The sequence below is a fragment of the Indicator indicator genome, chromosome 5 (genome assembly GCF_027791375.1).
Source record: "Indicator indicator isolate 239-I01 chromosome 5, UM_Iind_1.1, whole genome shotgun sequence".
In the NCBI taxonomy this organism is placed as follows: Eukaryota; Metazoa; Chordata; class Aves; order Piciformes; family Indicatoridae; genus Indicator; species Indicator indicator.
Window position 1 is genome coordinate 43,593,657 of NC_072014.1, and position 22,590 is coordinate 43,616,246.

The window sequence follows — 22,590 nt, forward strand, 5'->3', positions numbered from 1 at the left end:
TTGGGCTCTCTGTAATATCTTTTGGACCTTCAGAATGGTTTCAAGTTCATTAGATATGTAAGGCAGAGGTCTGTAGGCTGGGAGAGAATGAGTGGAAGTTCTGCATATCTCATTTCATGCACTTGGAATTTGAGACCTTTCTTGAAAGCAAAAGGAAAGGTTATGATGGAAGAGAAGAAATGGAAAGCCTGTTAGTTGAGGAGCTGGCATCATGTAGGAGGGGAGGGAGCTCAGTTAATGTTAAAGGTGTTGGGTAAGCTTGGAGGAAAACCTGCTGCTTGGGGCATCATTTTACTGTTTCTCAGGTGGAGAAAACTGTGTGCTCTATGTCATGAACATTGTTGTCTCCTTTTGCTTGTGCATGGAGCCCTACCACTGTCAAACTCGGGAGCCCATTGGCACTCCCAGGGGTACTGTTGCTCTTAGCTTGTGTATTGCTTGCTGTGTGAATAGTTTATTCACAGACTTAGCTGTGGAGAATAACTCAGGCTGCTGTGATGTTCTTGCTTACATGTTCTGTAGACAAAGGGATAATGGAACAAACATAAACTGAATGTTCATTTTGCTTCTTTCTTTTATAAGAATGAAACTTATGGTTTGAGTAAAAGGAAGACAATTTAGAGTACTAGAGCTGATCCTGGAGGCTTCTCAACTTGAGTGATATTCTTCTTTAGGGTTAAAATTAAGCAGGGTTTTATTAATTAGTGATTTGCATATGGTCAGCTGTGGTTACCATGTGGAAGCTTATGGTTTAATACACAAGTTTTGTGACCAGCCTTTGTCTTTTGTAGAGTGTTTTTAGCACAGAGTGATTCTGACACGCAGCAAATACAGTTCAGATTCAAGGAAATAACCTAATGCAATTATCTGGAGCATATATTGGGGGTTATGCTAATCATGGAATCAGAATGGTTTTAGTTGGAAAAGATCTCTAAGAGTATCAAGGTCAAGTGTCAACCTAACACCACCACGGCCATTAAACCATGTCCCAAAGTTCCATGGCCACATGTTTCTTGAACACCCCTGGGGTTGCTGTCTGCACCACCTCCTCAGGCAGCCTGTTCCAATGCCTGAATGGATGATCTGAGAACACCAATATGTGAGATTGTTGTCTTATTCCTGTCTCCTTTCGCTCAACAGATCTTGATAATGTAGAAGGTATAGCAGTGGACTGGATTGGAAATAATCTTTATTGGACAAACGATGGCCACAGGAAGACGATTGCTGTAGCCAGACTGGAAAAAGCTGCTCAGAGTAGAAAAACTCTCTTGGAGGGAGACATGTCCCACCCTAGAGGAATTGTTGTTGATCCTGTCAATGGGTATGAAGTAAACTCACTTGTCTCTGTGTGTGTGTTAATAATTGTACTTATAGAATAAACATGGGGTGGAGTTTTGCTTGGGATGGGATCAGTAGAGTCCAGTAGTAGTCTGCAGCTCTCCAGTAGTAGTCTGCAGCTCTCCAGTAGTAGTCTGCAGCTCTCCAGTAGTAGTCTGCAGCTCTCCAGTAGTAGTCTGCAGCTCTCCAGTAGTAGTGTAGCTGTCCTCCATTCTTGCCTGAAGCCCTCAGAGGAATGTGCATCCCAGACTCTTTCGAGCTTGTGTTAATCTGAATGTCATTCACTTCCTTCTCAAGCAAGTCTATCAGACCTGTATGCATTTTTAATACTAAATGAACTTTATCATGCTCTTTGTAAGTCTTAATTTCTGGAGGTAATTATAACCATATCCCTGTACACATTGGTTTACAAAACTAAATGAGACAGGCACTTTTTGTGACTTATTAGCTTAATTGATTGTGAAAGACTTCATAATAAAAAGAACATTCTATTAGTGGAGTATAGGTTTGGTTTACCCTAAAAATTCACTGTTGCATCTCTTCAGGGAGTTGTCACTGGAGATTGATGAAGGCAGGCAGGTAATTCTAGTGTGGCTGGATTGATGGTTGCTTTCCTACTACTGGAATGTATTTACTCTATCAATTCTGCACTTTTGAGCTTGTCCTTTGAGGAATGGAAGTGACTGTAGGAAAGGCTGGAATTAATTAATGTCAGATAGTAAGGATGTAAAATCAAGACTAAAATCATAGCCATGCCTACAGTCTCTTCGGTTGAATTTTCCAGCTCGGTAAACGACTGGCAGAGGAAAGAGTGTATTGGAGATGTATTGTCTGAAAAGGCCTCTTATGTAAACCACCTTATTGTGCCATCCTAATTATGGTTGGAAAATAACAGCCTTGATGTAAGCGATGTAGAAGCACCAACTGATTTGGGGATGCAATTAAAGCAGATCAATGTAAATGTCTGTTACTGTTGCCATGTTGGAGGTCATGACATGGTAACCAGAACAGGTACAGACAAAACAAAACTTAATGGAGAAAAGCTCTGTTGAGTAGTCATGGAAATATTTGTCAAGCATTTTGGATTCCAATAAAATAAACACCTTGCTGACCTGCATCTCTGCCTGAGCTTTGAGGCACAGGCAGGTTGTGCAACTCTGCTGCTGTTGGAGCCAAACGTGCCATGAAGTTTATAACCCCAAGAAGCAAAAGTTGCTTGGGGTTCTTAGCAGATATTTACAAAACCATGTAAAGAACCCAGCACAGCCTTCTGGTGGGTGACTTGGAAGAGGCAGAAAATAAACAACAGCAGTAGCAACAACAAAAAAAAAAAAAAAAAAACAACCAACCAAAGAAGTGCACTGCCATGTTGAGAAACTGTGTCATAATGCTGCAATTATATATATATATATATCTTTCCCAGTTTCTTATGTAAAAAACCCAACAATTGGGCAAATTTATTTTTTTACCTACAAGTGTATTTGAATAAAATTTTAATGAATAGATTTCATAGAATCACAGAATGGCTTAGGTTGAAAGGGACCTTAGAGTCGACTCCAACGTCCCCACCATGGGCACATGGGCAGCAAAGCTGTTTTTTGATTTTTTTTTTTTTTCTTCACTTCACTGTTTTGTTCCTTTGTAAATTTAGAATTAAAATTCGAGGACTTTGTTCTTCAAAGTACAGACAGGTCCAGAAGTGGCTTAGGATCACGAGAAGTTATTTCAGAGAAGTAGAACTGGTGAAATCAAAGGTGAGGTGCATAACACCAATTAAATGCTGACGACTGACACGTAGGATCCATGTCAGATCAGTGTGAAGGCTTTCCTCTGTTTGTGGGAATAATTGAAATCCTAGCTTTCCTTGAAAACTCTCTACTGTCTAGTCAATGTTTCCAGCATATTGATATAATTTTGTGTCATGATCTGAAGTGTTGCATAGTAGCTTCATACAATGGCTCAGGCTGGAAGGGACCTCAGAGCTCATCTCCTTCAACCTCCCCACCATGCCCAGGGACACCTCTCAACCAGACTCAGCTGCTCAAGGTCTCATCCAACCTGGCCTGAAACACCCCCAGGCAGGAGGCAGCCACAGCCTCCCTGGGCAGCCTGTGCCAGACTCTCACCACCCTCCTACTCAAGAACTTCTTCCTCAGCTCCACTCTAGCCCTGCTCTGCCTCAGCTTCAAACCATTGCCCCTTGGCCTGTCTCTAGACACCCTCATGAAAAGTCATTCTCCAGCCTTCCTGCAGGAGGCTTTCAGTCACTGAAGGCAGCTCTGAGGTCCCCTCAGAGTGTTCTGGTTACATTTCAGCAGCATCCAGTTGCCAGGGAAGCAAACGGAGCTGTAGAAATAGCAGTGGAAGGAACCATGCAGAAGTCAAAATCGCTCTGGCTTGTGCATATCCTGTGTGCTAAAGCAGTTGTGATGTGATTCACATGATTAAGATGGTACCTGAACGTTCCCTTTGTACCCTGTCCTAGCTGGATGTATTGGACAGACTGGGAAGAAGATGAAATCGATGACAGCGTGGGGAGAATTGAGAAGGCATGGATGGATGGCTACAGCCGGCAGGTCTTTGTGACATCAAAGATGCTGTGGCCAAACGGTTTAACTCTGGACTCTCAGGCCAACGTGCTGTACTGGTGTGATGCCTATTACGATCACATTGAAAGGATCTTCCTGAATGGAACTGACAGAAAGGTACGGGAGGATTTCACTCTGTTATGGTAAAAATCCTTCTCAAGCTGTTGGAAGCCTGCACAACTCTCCTGTGTCAGCCCTGCTGAAACAAGCAGCCTGCTGTAGGAGACTGTAATGTGGCTTCAAATGTTCATCTTTACAATGTGACACAAAATTGGTTTATAAATTTTTTAATTATTATTATTTTTAATCTTTTTTAACTCTGTTTTTTTTCTCCTGTGACAATAAGTTAAATTTTGATTGAGCCACAAAGAGCTTTTCAGTAGGAAAAAAACAAACCACCTTCTGGCTTCTGCCTGAGAAAGGCTTTCATTTAACTTCAGTGGATAAGCTGCTTTTGATGAATCTCAGCTCCCTGCTTGAGCTTTTGTGGTCATATGCAGAAGGGGAGCACTCCAGTGTTGAGTGAAAGGTAGAGAGGGATTGCTTTAGTTGTAACTAATGGCTATACTGGCTGCATCCTGGAATCATAGAATTGTCCTGGTTGGAAAAGACCTCCAAGATCCTAATATCTGATTTAATCCTCCCCTGGCACAACTTGAGGCTGTCTCATTCTGTCACCTCTTACCTGGGAGAAGAGACCCAAGCCTCATTTCAGGGAGAGAGGAATGAGGTCTCCCCTTGGCTTCCTTTTCTCCATGCTACACAACCCCAGTTCCCTCAGCCACTCTTCAGAAGAGTTGTTCTCCAGACCCTTCACTAGCATCGTTGCCCTTTCCTTGACCTTCTCCATCCTCTCAATGTCTGCCTTGTAATGAGAGGCCCCCAGCTGAACCCAGTATAGGAGGTGCAGCCTTACCATGTTGAGTACATGTGGACAGTTACCTCTGCAGTCCTGCTGGCCACACTGTTCTGATCCAGGCCAGGATGCTGCTGGCCTTGGCCACCTGCGTACACTTCTGACTCACATTGAGCTGGCTGCTGACCAGCACCACCAGGTCCTTTTTTGCAGGGCAGCTTTCCAGCCACTCTGCCCCAAGCCTGTAGTGCTGCATGAGTAGTTGTGACCCAAGTGCACTTGGCCTTCTTGAACCTCATCCCATTGCCTTCTGTTCAAGCAAGGACCCCAGCCAGCAGAAGATGCCTGGAACTTAGTCGTTACAAAGTGCAGCTGTTATGATGAACTATAAAGGCAAGGCTCTCAAAAGTGGCTGAGTTAGTTTTGCAGTTTGTGTCTTTTTAAAGAAAATCATTCTAATTACTGTCATTTACAGGATGGGAAGTTTGCACTTGTTAAAGATTTGGGGTTTTTGTTCTATATGGACTGAAAATCTTTCTAAACTGGTCCTCTTTATCAGACAGTTCTTGTTAGTGGCAGTGGCTGTTCCATTGAGGGAGTCCTGAGACTGTAGGTACAGCAAATAACACAGTTCTAGGATATTTTTGTGGCCAGTAAAGTAAAGACAGGGTTTGAAGGGTAATTTGTAGGCTCATGTATGAGTTAATAAACCAGAAGTAGAAGGTGCATGAAAGAGAGATTGGCATGTTTTGGAAATGTGATGTAGCAGCTTTTTGTTCTGAGGTTTTTGATGGGTTTCTGGGTCTTGTCTCTTGTTGTTTCGGGGTGGGTTGGTTGGTTGGGGTTTTTTTGTTTGGTTGGGGGGGATTTTTTTGTTGTTTGTTTGCTTTAAGTCATCACAAACTGGAAAGGAAGTTCACAGAAATAAAGGAGCAATCTCTGCGTGTACTTCACACTTCAACAAAAATAAGCAACTCATACAAGAAAAGTAAGCAACTCAAGAATACTTTACTTTCAAAGAAGCAGATACCTGATTTCCTGAACAGATTACTCACGTTGCACACACATGAAGAACCTTGCTTCCTTGCTAGGGAAGGAGGTAGATATTTACTCAACTCCATGACTGCATGGTTGCCTACTTTCCTCCCAAGGTTGGAAGTCAGCTGTTGATGCTGATGCACACAATGGCCTTGTACTCTTTATGTTGTTGGATTTTGTTGCATTGAGTCCTTATATTTGGGTACAATACTATCTCAATTTTCATATTTCCCATTTTATTTTCTCTGCTAAGAAAATGTAATAATTATTTCAATCTTGCTAATGCTCACCTATCGCTAATTAATTGCAGGTAGTCTACAGTGGAAAAGATTTGAATCATCCTTTTGGACTATCACATCATGGGAATTACATTTACTGGACAGATTACATGAATGGGTCAATTTTCCAGCTGGATCTGGTTACAAGGAATGTGACACTGTTAAGGAGTGAAAGACCACCTTTGTTTGGGCTCCAGATTTATGATCCACGTAAACAGCAAGGTATTTATAACATGAGAATTCTCCAAAGGTCTCTTCTGAAAGGGTGTTTTCCCCTTCCTCTCTCCAAGTGTTTTGAGGGGACTAGATGACCAGCAGTGGAATATGGATAGGACTCATGGCATCAGGAAGATACTATTTGTTGTTTCAGTCCATTGTCGTTGCAGTTCGTGATGGTTTTAGGACTGTCTTTAATTTTTGTTCTCACAAAGTTCAAACAGAAAAAGTGAAAGGATGTAAATAGATCACTATTGGGTGTAAGAAATCAAAATAATGATTATTCTAAACACTTCCATTGAAGAGATAGAAATGTTTAAGAATCCGTACTCAAAACAAAGTCACTCAGTCTCAGCTTGCTCTGCTTCTCTCTTCTCTCTCTACCTTATGCCAGGGGGGGTCTGGGAGGAGTCCTTCTGGCTTGGCCCCATAGGGGGAAGCCAGGGGGCTTGGTTGTGCTTTTCTGTTGATTGCACATATTTGTAAATGTTGTGAGTAGTGTATATTTGTACAGATTCATTGCATTTCATCATAGATTGTAGTTTTGCTTGTAAATACAGCTTCATTTGGTTCCAGACTGAGCTAGCCTGGTTATTGGCAGATGGGAGGGGGATGTCAGCTCTCACACTGTAACACAGTTGACTATCTCACCCTTACTGAAAAGCAGACCATAATCAGAGGGCTGGAGCACCTCTCCTATGGAGACAGACTGAGAGAGTTGGGGCTGTTCAGTCCAGAGATAAGAAGGCTCCAAGGAGACCTTCTTGTGACCTTCCAAGTGTCTGAAGGGGGCTACAGGAAAGCTGGGGAGGGACTTTTTAGGGTGTCAGGTAGGGATAGGACTGGGAGGAATGGAGCAAAACTAGAAATGGGTAGATTCAGATTGGATGTTGAAAAGAAATTCTTCCCCATGAGGGTGGTGAGACACTGGCACAGGTTGCCCAGGGAGGTGGTGGCAGCCTCATCCCTGGAGGTTTTGAAGGCCAGACTGGATGTGGCTCTGAGCCACCTGATGTAGTGTGAGGTGTCCCTGCCCTTGGCAGGGAGGTTGGAAGCAGCAGATCCTTTAGTTCCCTGCCAGCCCTGGCAATTCTGTGATTCTGTGCTAACATTACAGCAGCCTGAAATGCTCTCTATTTACACTGCCTTCAGTGCCATTTTTCTTGCATGTCAAAGAGATACTGTGGAGGTACAGAACAGATAACACACACACTGCCTAATAGACTTAAAACATATTATTGCATTTTCCTTTTTTTAAATAAGGTCATAGATCCTGCCTGTCCTTTTCCTTTTGCAATTTTCTCCCCCATCTTTGTCTACATCAGCACTTTAGGACTTAATCTCCTGAACGTGTGCAGTGCTCTTACACACAACCAAAGTGACCTTTGAGAGCAGAGAAAAAATCCATAATTTTTGCTTCTTACATCAGTAGAGAAATGAGATAAAGGCCATGGGTTTGCTCAGATGGTGTTTAGAAAAGGCAATTGCTGCTATTCAGATAAACTTACAAATGTATTTCTCTGCAGAAAAGTTTGAAGTGCATTGACTGCCTGCAGCATTCAGCTGAGTCCTTGAATGTCTGCTCCCTTGAATGAAAACATTTCTGGGTAACGTCAGCTTAGTGCCTGCCACTGGACATAAACCTCAGCAGCAGGAATTACTGTAAATGAAATACTATTGAAAAGGTGACCATATTAAATAGTAATATCAGCAGATCGCATTCATCTCTGTAGGTCTTCCTCTGGGCTTGTTCATCCTAGAGAAGAGAAGGCTGCAGGAGGACCTTAGAGCTGCCTCCAGTACCTGAAGGGATCCTGCAGGAAGGCTGCAGGGGGACTTTTGCTGAGGGTGTCTAGAGACAGGCCAAGGGGGAATGGTTTGAAGCTGAGGCAGAGTAGGGTTAGAGTGGAGCTGAGGAAGAAGTTCTTGAGCAGGAGGGTGGTGAGACTCTGGCACAGGCTGCCCAGGGAGGCTGTGGCTACCTCCTGCCTGCAGGTGTTGCAGGCCAGGCTGGATGAGACCTTTATTACTTTTTTTTCCAACAGGTTAATATAAAGTCTTCCCTTTCCTGCTATGTTTTTATATGTCCATCTCCCTTAGGGTAAGCCCTTGAAACTAACACTTGGTTATGGAGTGCTGAGGTCCAAACAACCAACCTGTAATTAGCTTTACGAGCATGGAGGCAGTGCTGAAAGTCTCTTCTTTCTGTTATTTTAACCCTAAACTTTCATTTTAGTCTAAACTGAAGCACATGTAGTACTGTCGTTGTAACACGTGTAGTACTGTCATTATATTGCAGATGGTTTTCAGGGAGTCCGTTTTGCTTCCAAAGTCATGCAAAAACTTGGTGTGTTTGGGATTTATTCTGTTTTGTTTTGTTTTGTTTTTTTCAGTTGGCTTTGAGTTGGTTGGGTTGTGTTTTTTTCAACAGCAAAATCTGCCCCCAAACCTACCCTCAAGTTGGTGAAATTTCAGAATGCTTTCAACTGTGTCTGCTAAGAGGGAACGTGGTGATTGCTTTAAAACCTTAGTACTTCCACGGCTTTGCTCAGTGCTCAGAAAGCATCTTTGCCTTCAGAGAAAGGGGAAATTTATAGCTGAATGCAGTAGCTATTAGCGTGCAAAGAAGCTAACACCAGAGGTAGAGGACTAAAGTATTACCTCTTAGACATTTTTAGCTGAATGAGCTTAAATCTTGAGGAAGAGAATTTGGCTCATTAATGCCTTCTTTGTTTGAAATTGCACTGGAATTTTGTCATCTAACTGCAGCTTTTAGGATCTTCCCTTTTTGTCCTGCTCAGCAAGGTGGATCTTGCATTTTTCCCAAAGCGGGCATAAGCATTTCTTTTAAATAAAGTGAAGCTAATTTTTTTTCTCTTTTTTTTTTTTTTTTTCATTCTTTTGTGTGTGTGTTTCTTCTAAAAGAGCAAGAGCAAGGCTGAATCATGTGGTGCAGAGAAAATCTTTAGTGGTTCATTTTATGGTGTGAGTTATTTTATAGCTTCTGCCTGCCTGCCTTACAACATTTGGTATCTCTTTAAGAAGAGGTGTTTTTCACAGTCTTTGGATCTCATGAGGCAGGATCCTTTTCTTGCTTTTGGAGATTAGAGGTCATCTTACTTCCTTAGGCTTGGTCTTTGGATCTCTCCACATTGGGAATACCTTAGAAAATGGGGAGTTGAGGAGAAGCAAAGTAATCACAGGAGGTGGGTTTACAGTCAGCATATGAACCTGCCAAGGCCTGCAGGTGTTTCCATGGCTATGAAAGGGCAAATTGCTATTCCTATCCAAGGAAGACCTGGCCTGCATCATGAATAGTGTGGCCAGCAGGAACAGGGAAGTCCTTCTGCCCTGTACTCAGCACTGGTTAGGCTGCACCTCGAGTACTGTGTCCAGTTCTGGGCCCCTCAACTGAAGAAAGACATTGAGAGACTTGAAGGTGTCCAGAGAAGGGCAACGAGGCTGGGGAAAGGTCTGGAACACAAACCCTGTGAGGAGAGGCTGAGGGAGCTGGGGGTGTTTAGCCTGGAGAAGAGGAGGCTCAGGGGTGACCTCATTGCTGTCTACAACTACCTGAAGGGAGGTTGTAGCCAGGAGGGGGTTGGTCTCTTCTCCCAGGCAATCAGCCCCAGAACAAGAGGACACAGTCTGAAGCTGTGCAGGGGAGGTTTAGGCTCAAGGTGAGGAGAAAGTTCTTCAAGGAGAGAGTTGTTAGAGGTTGGAATGTGCTGCCCAGGGAGGTGGTGGAGTCACCATCCCTGGAGGTGTTCAAGAGGGGATTGGAGGTGGCACTTGGTGACATGGTTTAGTAGTCATGAGGTCTTGGGTGACAGGTTGGACTTGATGATCCTTGAGGTCTTTTCCAACCTTATTGATTCTGTGATTCTTCAGCAGGAAGGGTGGCGAGACTCTGGCACAGGCTGCCCAGGGAGCAACCCCTCCCTGGGGGTGTTGCAGGCCAGGTTGGATGAGACCTTGAGCAGCTGAGTCTGGTTGAGAGGTGTCCCTGGACATGGTGGGGAGGTTGGAGGAGCTCAGAGATCCCTTCCAGCCTGAGCCATCCTATGATTCTGTGCGTCCATTAGCAGCACTTAAAGTAATCTCTTCAGAAATCAGTTTTTTTTTTTTTTTTAACTCCTCAGGCTGTAAGGAGGAGCTGCTTGAGCCCCAGGCTGCTGCTCTTCACATGTGTGCTCTGATGCTAAAAGCCTCACACAACTTCAGCAGCACTTGAGGTTAGGTCTATGGAAAGTTGCAAACATAAATGAAGGCTCATGAAAACAGAATTGCAATTGCTAAGCAGCAAGGAGGGCTTCAGGGTGTCTTTTAAATGAGAAGATTAAACAATTGTATATGGCTCTATGGTTGCTTTTTTGGTTGTTTTGTTTTTCTGAGGATGATGACTGAGCTGAGAGTGTGTTTCCACCCTCTGGCATAACTTCATAGCAATTTGAAGTGGAATCAGCCTAATCTAATCATACACAAGTGGCAGGGCAGCAGCTGATTTGAAAGCTGGAACAGTAATAATAAAAATAAAAAAGGTAACTTTGGAAATTGTAATAAAACGTTGGAATATTTTAAGAACACCCATACAAAGTAGCTGTGATGAACACCAGTTAAGGAAGTTTCATTTCATAACTACTTGTTAACTGAGGGAGTTCCTCAGCTTAGTAAAGAGCTTGGCCATGGTACTCTGCTTCAGGAGACATCTTAGCCTAGGAGTCTCTTCAGCAAGGTTGGGGCTTTGCACCTGCAGACTGACGTCACTGTAAAGCTCACTTTATAAACCTTTGTAGTATAGGATCTTATGCTTTACCTCTTGGCACCTGCATTTCCCTTGTCATCATCCTCTCTTTTATCACTTCCTTAGCCTCTAACCCACTATCTCTACTTTGTCATCCCAATTAGGAGGTCAAGTAGCAACGTTTCATCTTCAAGCCGGACCAGTTGACTTTGATCTAGTGTTTTGATTTGGATTTTATTTATTTTAAGCTTGCATGTGGCTTCAGAATCATCATGGGTTTTCAAAGTGTTTTCTATATTTGTCTTAAATAGTCTTTTCATTCCATAGCCTCGTTTTCTTGTGGTGATCTGACAATCTCATGCGTGTTCCTTAATTAAATCACTGCCAATTTCCTTGCCTCGTGCTCTGTAATTTTGGATTCACTTTTGAAGATTATATTTTTGGGTTGTTCATTTTGACAGCTCCTGATATCTTCTGATGTTAATGATGTTCTTTGATGTCTGTAATGGGTGGCCCTGTAAAGGTATAGGGAGTTGGAGGGCTACTTTTCTGAGGTGGTGTACAGGAGTTTTTCCAAGGTTTAGATGCAAACACATCTCCTGCTCTTTTGATGTTTTGTTGATGTTATTTGGGTGTTGGTGAGCACAGATGCAATAAAGGAGGTGATTTTTTTTTTTTTTTTTGTTGTTGATTGGTTGGGGTTTTTTTACATTTTGTTGAGTATTTTAAGTCATAGTCTAAAACATGAAGTCAACGTCCAGTAAAGTATTTTAAGTGCCCAGTCTCAGTTGGAAATAATCTAATTAAATTGTGATCCAGCCCTCACACTTCATAGACACTTCCAGTTTCCCCTGTTTATGCAGCTGTGTTCTTGCCATCTCCCTTACACCCTGCCCCATGAAAGTACAAGTACTAGCAGCTTCCCATGGCTGGCTGTATTGATTGTTTTACACACAGTTATTTGCAATATCAGTGAGGGTTTAATGCACTGTGGCTACATTTTCTTGTGAGAAGCACTGTGTCAGGGCTAGATAATTACAAAATCTTCACGATCTTCTACTGTTAAACTGACTGAGTTGTATCTTAAAGCCTGAGAATTTTCAGAAGGTTCCATTATTTTCTGGTTTCCTGACATTCATTTGATGATTTGAAGATGTTTCGCTGTTCTAGCTCTGCCAGAACAGTTTAATACCTGTCTTTACAGCTGCCTCTAGGAGAACTTCATCTCTTGCATTTTCTACAAAAAAGGAAAGTGGTAGTGCTGAAGGAGGGGGAATTGTGTGGAGGCTGCTTAATCCAGAAGCTCAATGAACGTTCTGTACATCTAAAAAGGAGGAGCAGAATAAGGAATGACTGCTTTTCACTAGGACAGGAAGATGATAACATAGTTTTAATGTGAAATTTCAGTAGATGTGAAGTTTTGTACTTGCCTTATCATAGTCAGTTATCATTGATTGTGTAAAGCTGATCAGCACAAAATCGTCACTGGTCTTCTGTTGGCCAGCACATAATGAGGGGTCAGAAGCTGTGAATTCAGCTCCAGACTTTGTGGTGTAAATCTAAGGCATGAGATAGAGAACATGAGATATAGTTTGGAAAATCTAGTTGGATGCTCAGAATCCCCTCTTCCAGCCTGCAGTCGTTCAGCACCAGCACTTGAAATCAGTTGCACTTTGATGGTGAGAAGTTGAATGTCCTCAGCAGTGCATCTCTAAACAAATAAGTCATGACCAGAGTTAGCAAAACAGAAATTGTAACAATTCCTTCAGTGGGCTTGGGTTTGAAGTCTGCTTGCTTAGGGAATAGGGTAGTGAGGTGCAGCAGTCCCTGGTAGAAGATCAAAACACCTGACAGCTGTCAGTATCTTCATGGGAGCAGCAGACAGCTGCAAGCACACAGCTTTCAGGAAGAAATAAAAGCCATGGAAAGAAGGCAGGGAAATAGCAGATGAGCACAGAAAAGGGTAGTGGAATATCTTCTTTTATTCTGTCTGCCATAGATCTCATTGTACTTTTAATTGCTGTTTCCTTTCTCTTTTTTCCTTGCTCTGCATTTGTAGTCACATTGTTTTAACATATGAAGACGCCAACGTATGTCAGGACATTCCCTTCTGTTCTGCTTAACTTTTCATGTCTATAGCTGTGTCACAACAAAAGTTTTCTTGTATTACTATCATTAAAAAAACAGAATATTGTGATCTGATGGCAGTCTTGTTTTAGGGTTTATTCTTGCAGGTTATTGCAACTTGTAACTAAAATTGTTTAACTACTGTCACCTGCAGTAACCAGACTCTGAGAATAATGTATTCCTACAATAAGAAGAAAAAGTAATGGTAAAAAAAAAATTATTTGTGTGCTTATGTACTGAAAAAATGATCATCTAGTTCTGCCTGTTAGTTTTAAAGTTGCCTTTTTAATTCTTTTTTTTCTTTTCCCAGGTGATAACGCGTGTCGTGTTAACAACGGAGGCTGCAGCACTCTTTGCTTAGCCATTCCTGGAGGCAGAGTTTGTGCCTGTGCTGATAATCAGCTTTTGGAGGAGAACAGAACAACCTGCATGAGTAAGAGCTGAGGGGAATAGCTGAGATGCTGCTGCTGGTTAAGGGATCGTCTCAAATCTGCAAATAAAACAAGACAGTGCCCTCTCCTACAGGCTTTTTTGGTGTGCTTCTGTAAGGAGAAAAGAAAAAAAAAGCCTTAAATAAAGATTCCAAGTGAAGCCAGTTCAGTAAATATGATAAAGATGCTTCAATGAATACATTTTATATATAAGTATATATATATATATATAGACATAAGAATATATATAAGTATATATATATACACATATTAAATATATATTAAGTATATATAAAAAGGATATATATATATACAGTGTATGTATGTATATATTTAAATAAATATTAAGTGTTCAATATTGGATGAAAGGATGAGGCCTTGAGCAACCTGTGCTGGTGGGAGGTGTCCCTGCCCATGGTTGGAACTGAATGATCTTAAGGTCCCTTCCAACCCAAACCATTCTTTAGTTCTATTATATGGACCAAGTATCTTAAGTTGAAGATAGATAGAAAATGTTCATGCTGAAACTGTTCATGAAATATATTAAGTATATATATATAAAATAGGTCCTAACACACACAATTTTAATTTTTTTTTTTATATCTCCATTAAAACACCAATTGAAAAACTGTGTTAATAAAAAAAATGTGGGATTTTAATAATCATCATCATCAAATAATACAGGTATTTTTAAAATGTTTAGACCTGGTATTTTTAGCTTTGCCAAAATTATCTTTTTTTTTTTTTTCTGTTTGCCTTTTTTTTAAATCTCGTTGCTCTATTTCTTGGACTGCAATGTGTAAAACTTTATAGAGGTCTCCAGCAGTAAACCTACCAAGACAAGTAAAGCATAAGGATAAATTCATAACATGCTGACCAATATTGGGCTTGCAATTACCTTGAGTGTGACCCAAGTGCATGGCTGGCAGAGCCATCCCTGTTGCTAAAGGGAAGTGTTTTTCTTTTTAGCAGCAAATACTGGCAGGTGGACTTCTCCCTGGTAAGATGGAATGTAAGCAGTAGGAAGAGAGGTTAGACACTTCCAGATCTGAACTAAGCAGGTTTCCAGCTTTTTCCCCAGCATAATTTGCTGCCCAGCTCCTCCCAAGGGCTTTGCTGATCCTCCCAGGGTCATGTCTGGTATTTACATGGTAGGCATCCTGAGCCTCATGCTGGGAGCTGTACCTGTCTGGGTTTATCAAAAAGCTGGTAGCTTGCTACTTCCCTCTGCCTCAGCAGAGTTTGATCCTCTCTTTGCTGAGTCTGTACCAGTGCATGATGCAGGGCTTGGAGCTGTTGCTGGGATACAAGAATCAGCTTCTCAGTAATCATTTCCTAGCCCTTTAACACGCTTCAGAATTTGCTGTGTCAGTAAGAATATTTTCTTTTCACCTTTGATGATGGGTTGCAACATTTTAAACTGATAATTTTACACCATCATCGCAGCACCAATATGAAAAACAAAACAGTGTGAGTGCTGTTCTGAGTCCTTCCATTTCTTACTAAGATATTTCTTCACTCATACACTCAGCTCTGCATGCTGCTGCAGGCTCCAGCTGGAATCACCTCAAGCATGAGGCCACACCTTGAGTATTGTACTCGGTTTTAGGTACCTCAGTACAGGAAAGATGTGGAGGTGCTGGAGCCAGTGCAGACGAGGGCAAGGAAGCTGGGAAGGGCCTGGAGAATAAATCTGATGAAGAATGACTGAAGGAGCTGGGGATGGTTAGTTTGGAAAAGAGGAGGCTGAGGGGAGACCTCATTGCTCTCTACAGCTACCTGAAAGGACATTGTGGAGAGGCTGGTGCTGGTCTCTTCTCCCAGGTAATTAGTGATAGAACAAGAGGGAATGGCCTCAAGCTGTGACTGGGTAGGTTTAGACTGGACAGTAGGAAACATTTTTCATGGCAAGAGTGGTCAGGGATTGGAATGTGCTGCCCAGGGAAGCAGTGGAGTCCCCAAAACTGGATGTGTTTAAAGGTGGTTTGGATGTGGTGCTTGGGGCTATGGTTTAGGGTTGAACCTTGCAGAGTAGGGTTCTGGGTTGGACTTGGTGATCCTGAGGGTCTGTTCCAACCTGAGTGTTTCTGTGTGATTCTGTGTGCAAAGTTACCACAGCAGTACTCTAAAGAGCGATGACAAGAACTGATATTTCTTTTCATGTAGAGGTAGTTTTGCTGTCTGTATGTCTCAAGCTGACAGAGATGTGCTTGTTGGGTGTTTCCTCCTAGTTCAAGCCGGAGAGGTGCTGCCCCAGCTGTGCAAGGCTGAGCAGTTCCAGTGCCACAACAAGCGCTGCATCCAGGCCCGCTGGCGCTGCGACGGGGACGATGACTGCCTGGATGGCAGCGACGAGCAGGCTGAGACCTGCGGTACGTGAGCTCTGCCTTTGCTCTGCTGGAAGAGTGGTGTGATGGGTTGAAAATCCCTCCCCAACAGGAGATCCTCAGACCAGCTCAGTTAAAAAGCGATTTTTACATATATGTACCATTTCTAAACGACACAAGAATCCCACTGGACAAACCAGGGGGCTACCAATAGCTTCCCCCTTCCTGCTCTCTTCCCTCTCCCCTGTACACAAGACACGAAAAGAAAGGAGAAAAAGCAGAGAGTGAGGGTGATGGAGCCCTGGAGCAGGCTGCCCAGGGGGATTGTGGAGCCTCCTTCTCTGAAGACTTTTAAAACCCACCTGGATGCATTCCTGGGTGGACTACCCTAAGTGATCCTGCTCTGGCAAGGGGGTTGGACTGAATGATCTCTGGAGGTCCCTTCCACCCTCTAATGTAGTGTGATACTGTGATACTCAGCCACAACAAAGCAGTGCAGCCAAGGTCAGCAAAGCCAGCAGCAGCCAGAAGTTAGTGTCTGCTAGAGCAAAGGAGTGGAGAAGAGAGTGAGTTAGTGTACACCACTCACTTTCATGTCAGGTATCTGATTGTTTACACCTTATCATTATTTTCCTTTTTGCATCCAATGGTGATTTATTTACTTTCTACCACTTTCTGTTCAAGATCTGTGGAAAATTTTCAAGGCACAGCCTAAAACTACCACAAGTGGGGAGGAGAATAACTCTGAGGGGAGTGAAACAAAAGCAATCATCCTTAAATCATTCATTTTCTTCTCTTCTTGCCTATTAGAGCGGTAGCTATTTCCAAGGGCACTCCTGCACTTGTTCCATACTGCAGTACCAGAGCAGTCACCTTTGGTTTCCACACAGCCATTTCTGATTCTTTAAGGGTTGATATTTTTCACTTTGTTTCCTACTATTGCACCTTTTTATATGGGTCACTGGATCATTCAGCTTGGAATTGCCCTCAGAATATCTCTAGTCCAACCTTCACAAAGCCAAGGCCACCTTCAGCTCAGCCTCTAGCAAAGTGATGGAGCAATCAGTCCTGGAAACCATTTCCAAAGACATGAAGGACAGGGAAGTGATTGAGAGTACTCAGCATGGGTTTGTGAAGGGGAAGTCACGCTCAGGCAGCCTCAAAGCCTTCCTCAGCTCAACTAACAATGACAGTGAGAAGGAAAATCGTTTGGCTGGGTTGACTCGATTCTCGTTTATGTGAGGGTAGTGTAGACCAACTCATTGATCAAGGCTGGGAATTCTCTGAGGATTTATACAGATAAAAAATGAAAAATAATGTGGTCCCAGAGCTCTGTGAGATTTAGCTGAGTTGGGCAGTGTGGTGACATTAATCTCTCTTTCCCCACTGCCAGAGTAATTTCAATAGTTCTTCTTTAGTCTGAAATAATTCAGTTAGAGAATAGAATGCACTCACACATTAGTAAATATATAGGAACCAAAACACAACTAGCATGTAAAACACAGTCTGTGTTTAGTAATAAAGTCAGATTTAAAACACAAAAGCCTTCAGTTTTAAGTTGTGTTACTTGGATAATAACAGTTAGTGCTCCAGTCACACTGCCAACTAAACCCCATCAGTATGATGAGACCTGGAACACTTTTCTGCTCAGATTATTAATCTTTGGTCACAGTGTTCTTGCACCCTCCACACAAAGCACTCAGGAAGGGTTCATGTGCTCTGACATCACACTGGCTCTGACTTGTCTTCAATAGAAAGGTCAAAGATAAAAGCTACTGAAATGTCAAGGAGAAGCCTCCAGACATCTTTTCATTTTAAATACCACTTCTCTCCGCATGTATGGTAAACTTTCAAACTCTGCATGGGTGAGTAGGTGGAAAATAGCTTCAGATTATTTTTAACCCAACATTTCAAACTCTGCACAGTTTACTGCCCTTGTGTAGATCGAGATTTGCAAGGTCTGATAAGTAAAAGACCTTGGAGTCCTGGTGGGCAGCAAGTTCTCCATGGACAGCAACATGCCCTTGTGGCAAAGAGAGCCAATGGTATCCTGGGGGGCATCAAGAAAAGTGCGGCCAGCAGAGCTGGGAAGGTTCTCCTGCCCCTCTGCTCTGCCCTGCTGAGGCCACACCTGGAACACTGTGTCCAATTCTGGGCTCCCCAGGTCAAGAGAGATGGAGACCTGCTGGAGAGAGTCCAAGGTTGACTGGGGAACTTGAACATCTCTGCTGTGAAGAAAGACTGAGAGCCCTGGGGCTGTTCAGTCTGGAGAGGAGAAGGCTGAGAGTAGATGTGATCAGTGTCTATCAATACCTGAGGGGTGGGTGTCAGGATGAAGGTGCCAGGCTCTGTTTGGTGGTGCCCAGTGACAGGACAAAGAACAACAGGAATGAGCTAGAACCCAGGAGGTTTCACCTGACCATAAGGAGGCACTTCTGTATGGTGAGGGTGACAGAGCCCTGGAGCAGGCTGCCCAGAGAGGTTGTGGAGTCTCCTTCTCTGGAGCCTTTCCAAACCCAGCTGGATGTGTTCCTGTGTGCCCTGCCCTGAGTGATCCTGCTCTGGCAGGGGGGTTGGACTTGATGATCTTTGGAGGTCCCTTCCAACCCCTAGCATTCTATGATTCCGTGGTTGTTGGTAGGATAATAGCAGCAGCACACACACTTAGCCTGGCTGCAAGAGCAGGCCAATGGTATTTACAGAATCCTGTGCATTCAGTCTTCATCCCTTCCACGGTCAGGAGGTACTTTGTTCACTCTTGAATCCCAAGCTTTTTTTTTTGGTGAGTTTTACACTGTTGCATATTTCACTTCCTGACACCTACAATTTCATGGTAAGTAAACCAGAGGTCTATCTGTGGCCACTGACAGTGCAGTGTATCATGTTAGAAGTGTTTTACAACCTGCCCAAACCCCTCCTCACTCCAGTATGATGTTTTGAATATGCACTTTGCAGCTTGGACCTGTTCCCTTTTGGGGTTTTCCACTGTTTATGTTCACTTAATTTTGCAGACCTCACCACACTGCCAGAATGTGTGATTGAGGACATTTTTCTGGAAGGAAACAGCACAGCTGTAAAATGCTGCTCATGTAGTAGTTAATAGAAGGGGGTGTCCATATTGACACTGGTGTGACAGGAGGGTCTTGGCTGTCTCTTGTAAAATTTATGGTTGAAGTACTGCAAAATATTTTAACTGTGGCTGCTTTGCTGAACAATTAATACATCACAATGGCAATGCCTGCAGGACCACCATGTGAACTGCATCACCAGGGAATACCACTTCAGGTATTCTTTTCAGCTGGTTTGCTCACATTATTTTCTTAAGAATAAACTTGTTTTGTTTTCCTCTCCCCAGTCAATCACAGTTGTCCTGAGGATCAGTTCAAGTGCCAAAACAATCGCTGCATTCCCAAGAGGTGGCTTTGTGATGGAACTAACGATTGTGGTAGCAATGAAGATGAATCAAATAAAACCTGTGCAGGTAAAAATCTAACTTGGTTGTGCACAAGATCTATAGACAGTTCAAGACTGCTGTGAACTGAACCAGTCTGATACTAGTAATCTGATCATTCACACTGTAAATTAATCCAGATTTTGATGCCACTAGGGCTGAGATACAACTTGTATTTTACTTAATGCCTCTGCTTGAGTGTGCTTTCCTAAGTACTTCAGCATTTCATCTACCCATATGGGTTAACTGTCAAAGCACTGCTTAGGTACAGACTCAGCCCTGCTCAGTCTTCTTTGGCAGTCAGAATGTTGTTTGTCACAGGCTGTGATGAGTGCCACGTCACTAGCAAGCTTTCTTTTATGCTGACAGTCATAATTAGTTGTTCAGTTTCCCCCTTGATACCTTGAAAATGTTTTCATTTGTGAGTTACTAACTGTGCAGAGGACTTTGAAGGAAATACCAAGATGAAGATTGTTTACTGCTTCACTGCAGGAGCTCATGGAGTTCCAAAGCTGCCGTTTGCTTGTGTGGAAGTGATGCTTACTGCTTGTCAACTGAGTACACGAAACAATCATTAAGTGTCTGCTTTACATATATAAGGCACCAGTAAGCTGATGACTCTACTCAGCTAGAATGCAGTGACAGGCAGCATACATTGTGTATTAAAACTCATTTTCCTTGATTCAGATTTCCATATGGATAATAACTGGTTCTGGCTGCTACTTGTGGATTTGGCTGCAAGGACTCTAGCACAAATGCAGACCTGTAGCATCCCTGTCCCCTCTGCCATGTTATTGTGGACTGTACCACATCTTGATATGCCTTGATGTCCAAGTGTTTGCTTGCAACATGCCTCTGATTTCAAGACCTTTTAATTTGGGGGGGGTTGAATTCTGCCTTTATTTTTCCTTTTGTCCCTACAATGGCAAACACAATTCATGTTTAAAAAAAACAAAACTCTCTGACCTATTTTACATTCTTACATTCTGCTATTGTGTTTTGGGCTATTCCTATGAGGAAGAAGGAAAGTTTCTCAGTTGAGAATATCAAATGAAGAAGGGTTCTTTGGGTTAGGGGAGTCTCTGATCTAACAGATCACAGGATGTTAGGGGTTGGAAGGGACCTCCAGAGGTCATCGAGTCCAACCCCCCTGCCAGAGCAGGACCATAGAATCCAGCACAGGTCACACAGGAACACATCCAGATAGGGCTTGAAAGTCTCCAGGGAAGGAGACTCCACAACCTCTCTGGGCAGCCTGCTCCAGTGCTCTGGGACCCTCACAGTGAAGAAGTTCCTCCTCATGTTGAGGTGGAACCTCCTGTGCTGTAATTTATGTCTGTTGTCCCTTGTCCTATCCCAGCGTGCAAGTGAGCAGAGCCTGTCCCCTCTCTCTTCACCCCAGCCCTCAGGTATTTATAAACCTCTTAGTCTTCTCTTCTCCAGACCCAGCTGAGGGTTTTTAGACTATGCGATCACATACCGGTGGACTTTAAAGGTTGAATTTGGAACCAAAATCTGCGTCGCTCTTGTTGGCGGCGTAGTTCTGGTCTCACCTTTTGAATAAACAAAATGATTAAGTAACCTCAGCTTCAGGTGCTAGGTTTTTGTTGCCTTGTTACTGTTCCTCAGGTTTCCAAGCAGTTTACGTGGTTACAGAGCATGATTTCTGCTAGTGAGGTTTTGTTCTTCAGAAGGATAGGTGGTGTTTCCTCTTGTGCATCACTGCAACTGTGTATTTGCACAGACAGAGATCCTAAGGGCAGTGAGGCCAGGCACATCACACCCCTGCTAGGTTACCTTTTCCAATGCAAATATGGATTTCACCAGATCATTCTGTTTGCTGTGAAATACAAGTTGTTAACACTCCAACTGTGAGACAGCTTGATGCCTTGATTTTTGTTTGCTTAGACTCTAGGCCTAATGTTGCTTTTATCAAGTGATGCCTTTCTACCACCTAACTCTGCATAACTGCAAATAAAATTTCATTTTCTCACATGCTGAAGAAAACACTAATAATTCTACATTAAAAGCTTGAGCACAGGCTTCAGTCTGCTCTGAAGTCAAAGGAGTGATGTTTAGTCAGATCAGGTACAATGTGCAGGAGGTCAGGAGATGCCCTCAAGACTTGCAGCTTCTAGATAGAGAGCTGCCCCAGGAGTCCTACCAGCTGTAGTGCATTTCCCTGGCATTTTTGGAGTGTTTTATCTCGACAGCAAGAACGTGTCAGGCTGACCAGTTCTCCTGTGGGAACGGACGCTGCATTCCCACCTCCTGGCTGTGTGACAGGGAGGATGACTGTGGAGATGAGACTGATGAAATGACATCCTGTGGTAAGCACATTTCCTTTAGGGGGAGGGGGGCAGTAAAAACTCTTCTGTCAAAAGTGAAATACATAAGGATCTCTTTCACAGGAAAGAAAAGCCATGAGGGGCCCTTTTGATATGAATGTTAAATATTGTTTCTGAAATTTATTTGGTTAATAAATAAACCCAGAGCAGGGGCTGAGTTTTCTGGTGATGTTTTTAACTGTGATACCAGATATCCAGCTCAGACAACTTAAAAGCATTTTCTAATTAACATCATTGAATGGTTTAGGTTGGAAGGAAGATTGAAGATCATCCAGTTCCAAGCCCCTGCCATGGGCAGGGACACCTCCCACCAGCCCAGGTTGCTCAAGGCCTCATTCATCCTGGCCTTGAACACCTCCAGGGAGGGGGTATCCACAACCCTCCTGGGTAACCTCTTCCAGCATCTCACCTCCCTCACTCTCAAGAATGTCTTCCTGATCTCCAGTCTTAGTCTGCCCTTCTCAAGCTTCAATCCATTCCCTCTCATCCTATCTCTGCAAGCTCTTCTCAGAAGTCCTTTCCTGGCTTCCTTGTAGCCCCTTCAGGTACTGGAAGGTCTCTCCAGAGCCTTCTTATCTCCATGCTGAACACCCCCAGCTCTCAGCCTCTCCCCACAGCAGAGGTGTTCCAGCCCTCTGATCTTTGTGGCCTCCTCTAAGACTCACTCCAACAATTTGATGTCCCTCCCATTATCAACCACCATCACTCTCCAAAACTATCTTTGTCTCATCTTGTCTGGTTTAAGTCTGAGCAGGAGGTTATTTTGATGCTTTATTCTGCAGGAAAAGTGACTCCTTCTTGGTTATATCATGAGAGAGCATCAGGAGCTCTGCTAGTTGCTGCTTCAC

At 43.2% G+C, this 22,590-nt stretch overlaps 1 protein-coding gene across 1 annotated transcript in view; it reads left to right on the forward strand.

Moving 5' to 3' along the window:
* The window catches only part of LRP1B (LDL receptor related protein 1B), a 660,028-nt gene that overhangs the window by 410,922 nt on the left and 226,516 nt on the right, over nucleotides 1-22,590 (forward strand). The window contains exons 12-18 of the mRNA XM_054381274.1: nucleotides 1,141-1,321; nucleotides 3,824-4,043; nucleotides 6,131-6,320; nucleotides 13,496-13,618; nucleotides 15,848-15,988; nucleotides 19,299-19,424; nucleotides 21,608-21,724. Of these exons, the coding sequence (XP_054237249.1) occupies nucleotides 1,141-1,321; nucleotides 3,824-4,043; nucleotides 6,131-6,320; nucleotides 13,496-13,618; nucleotides 15,848-15,988; nucleotides 19,299-19,424; nucleotides 21,608-21,724 (1,098 nt within the window). The remainder of the gene's footprint in view (nucleotides 1-1,140; nucleotides 1,322-3,823; nucleotides 4,044-6,130; nucleotides 6,321-13,495; nucleotides 13,619-15,847; nucleotides 15,989-19,298; nucleotides 19,425-21,607; nucleotides 21,725-22,590) is intronic.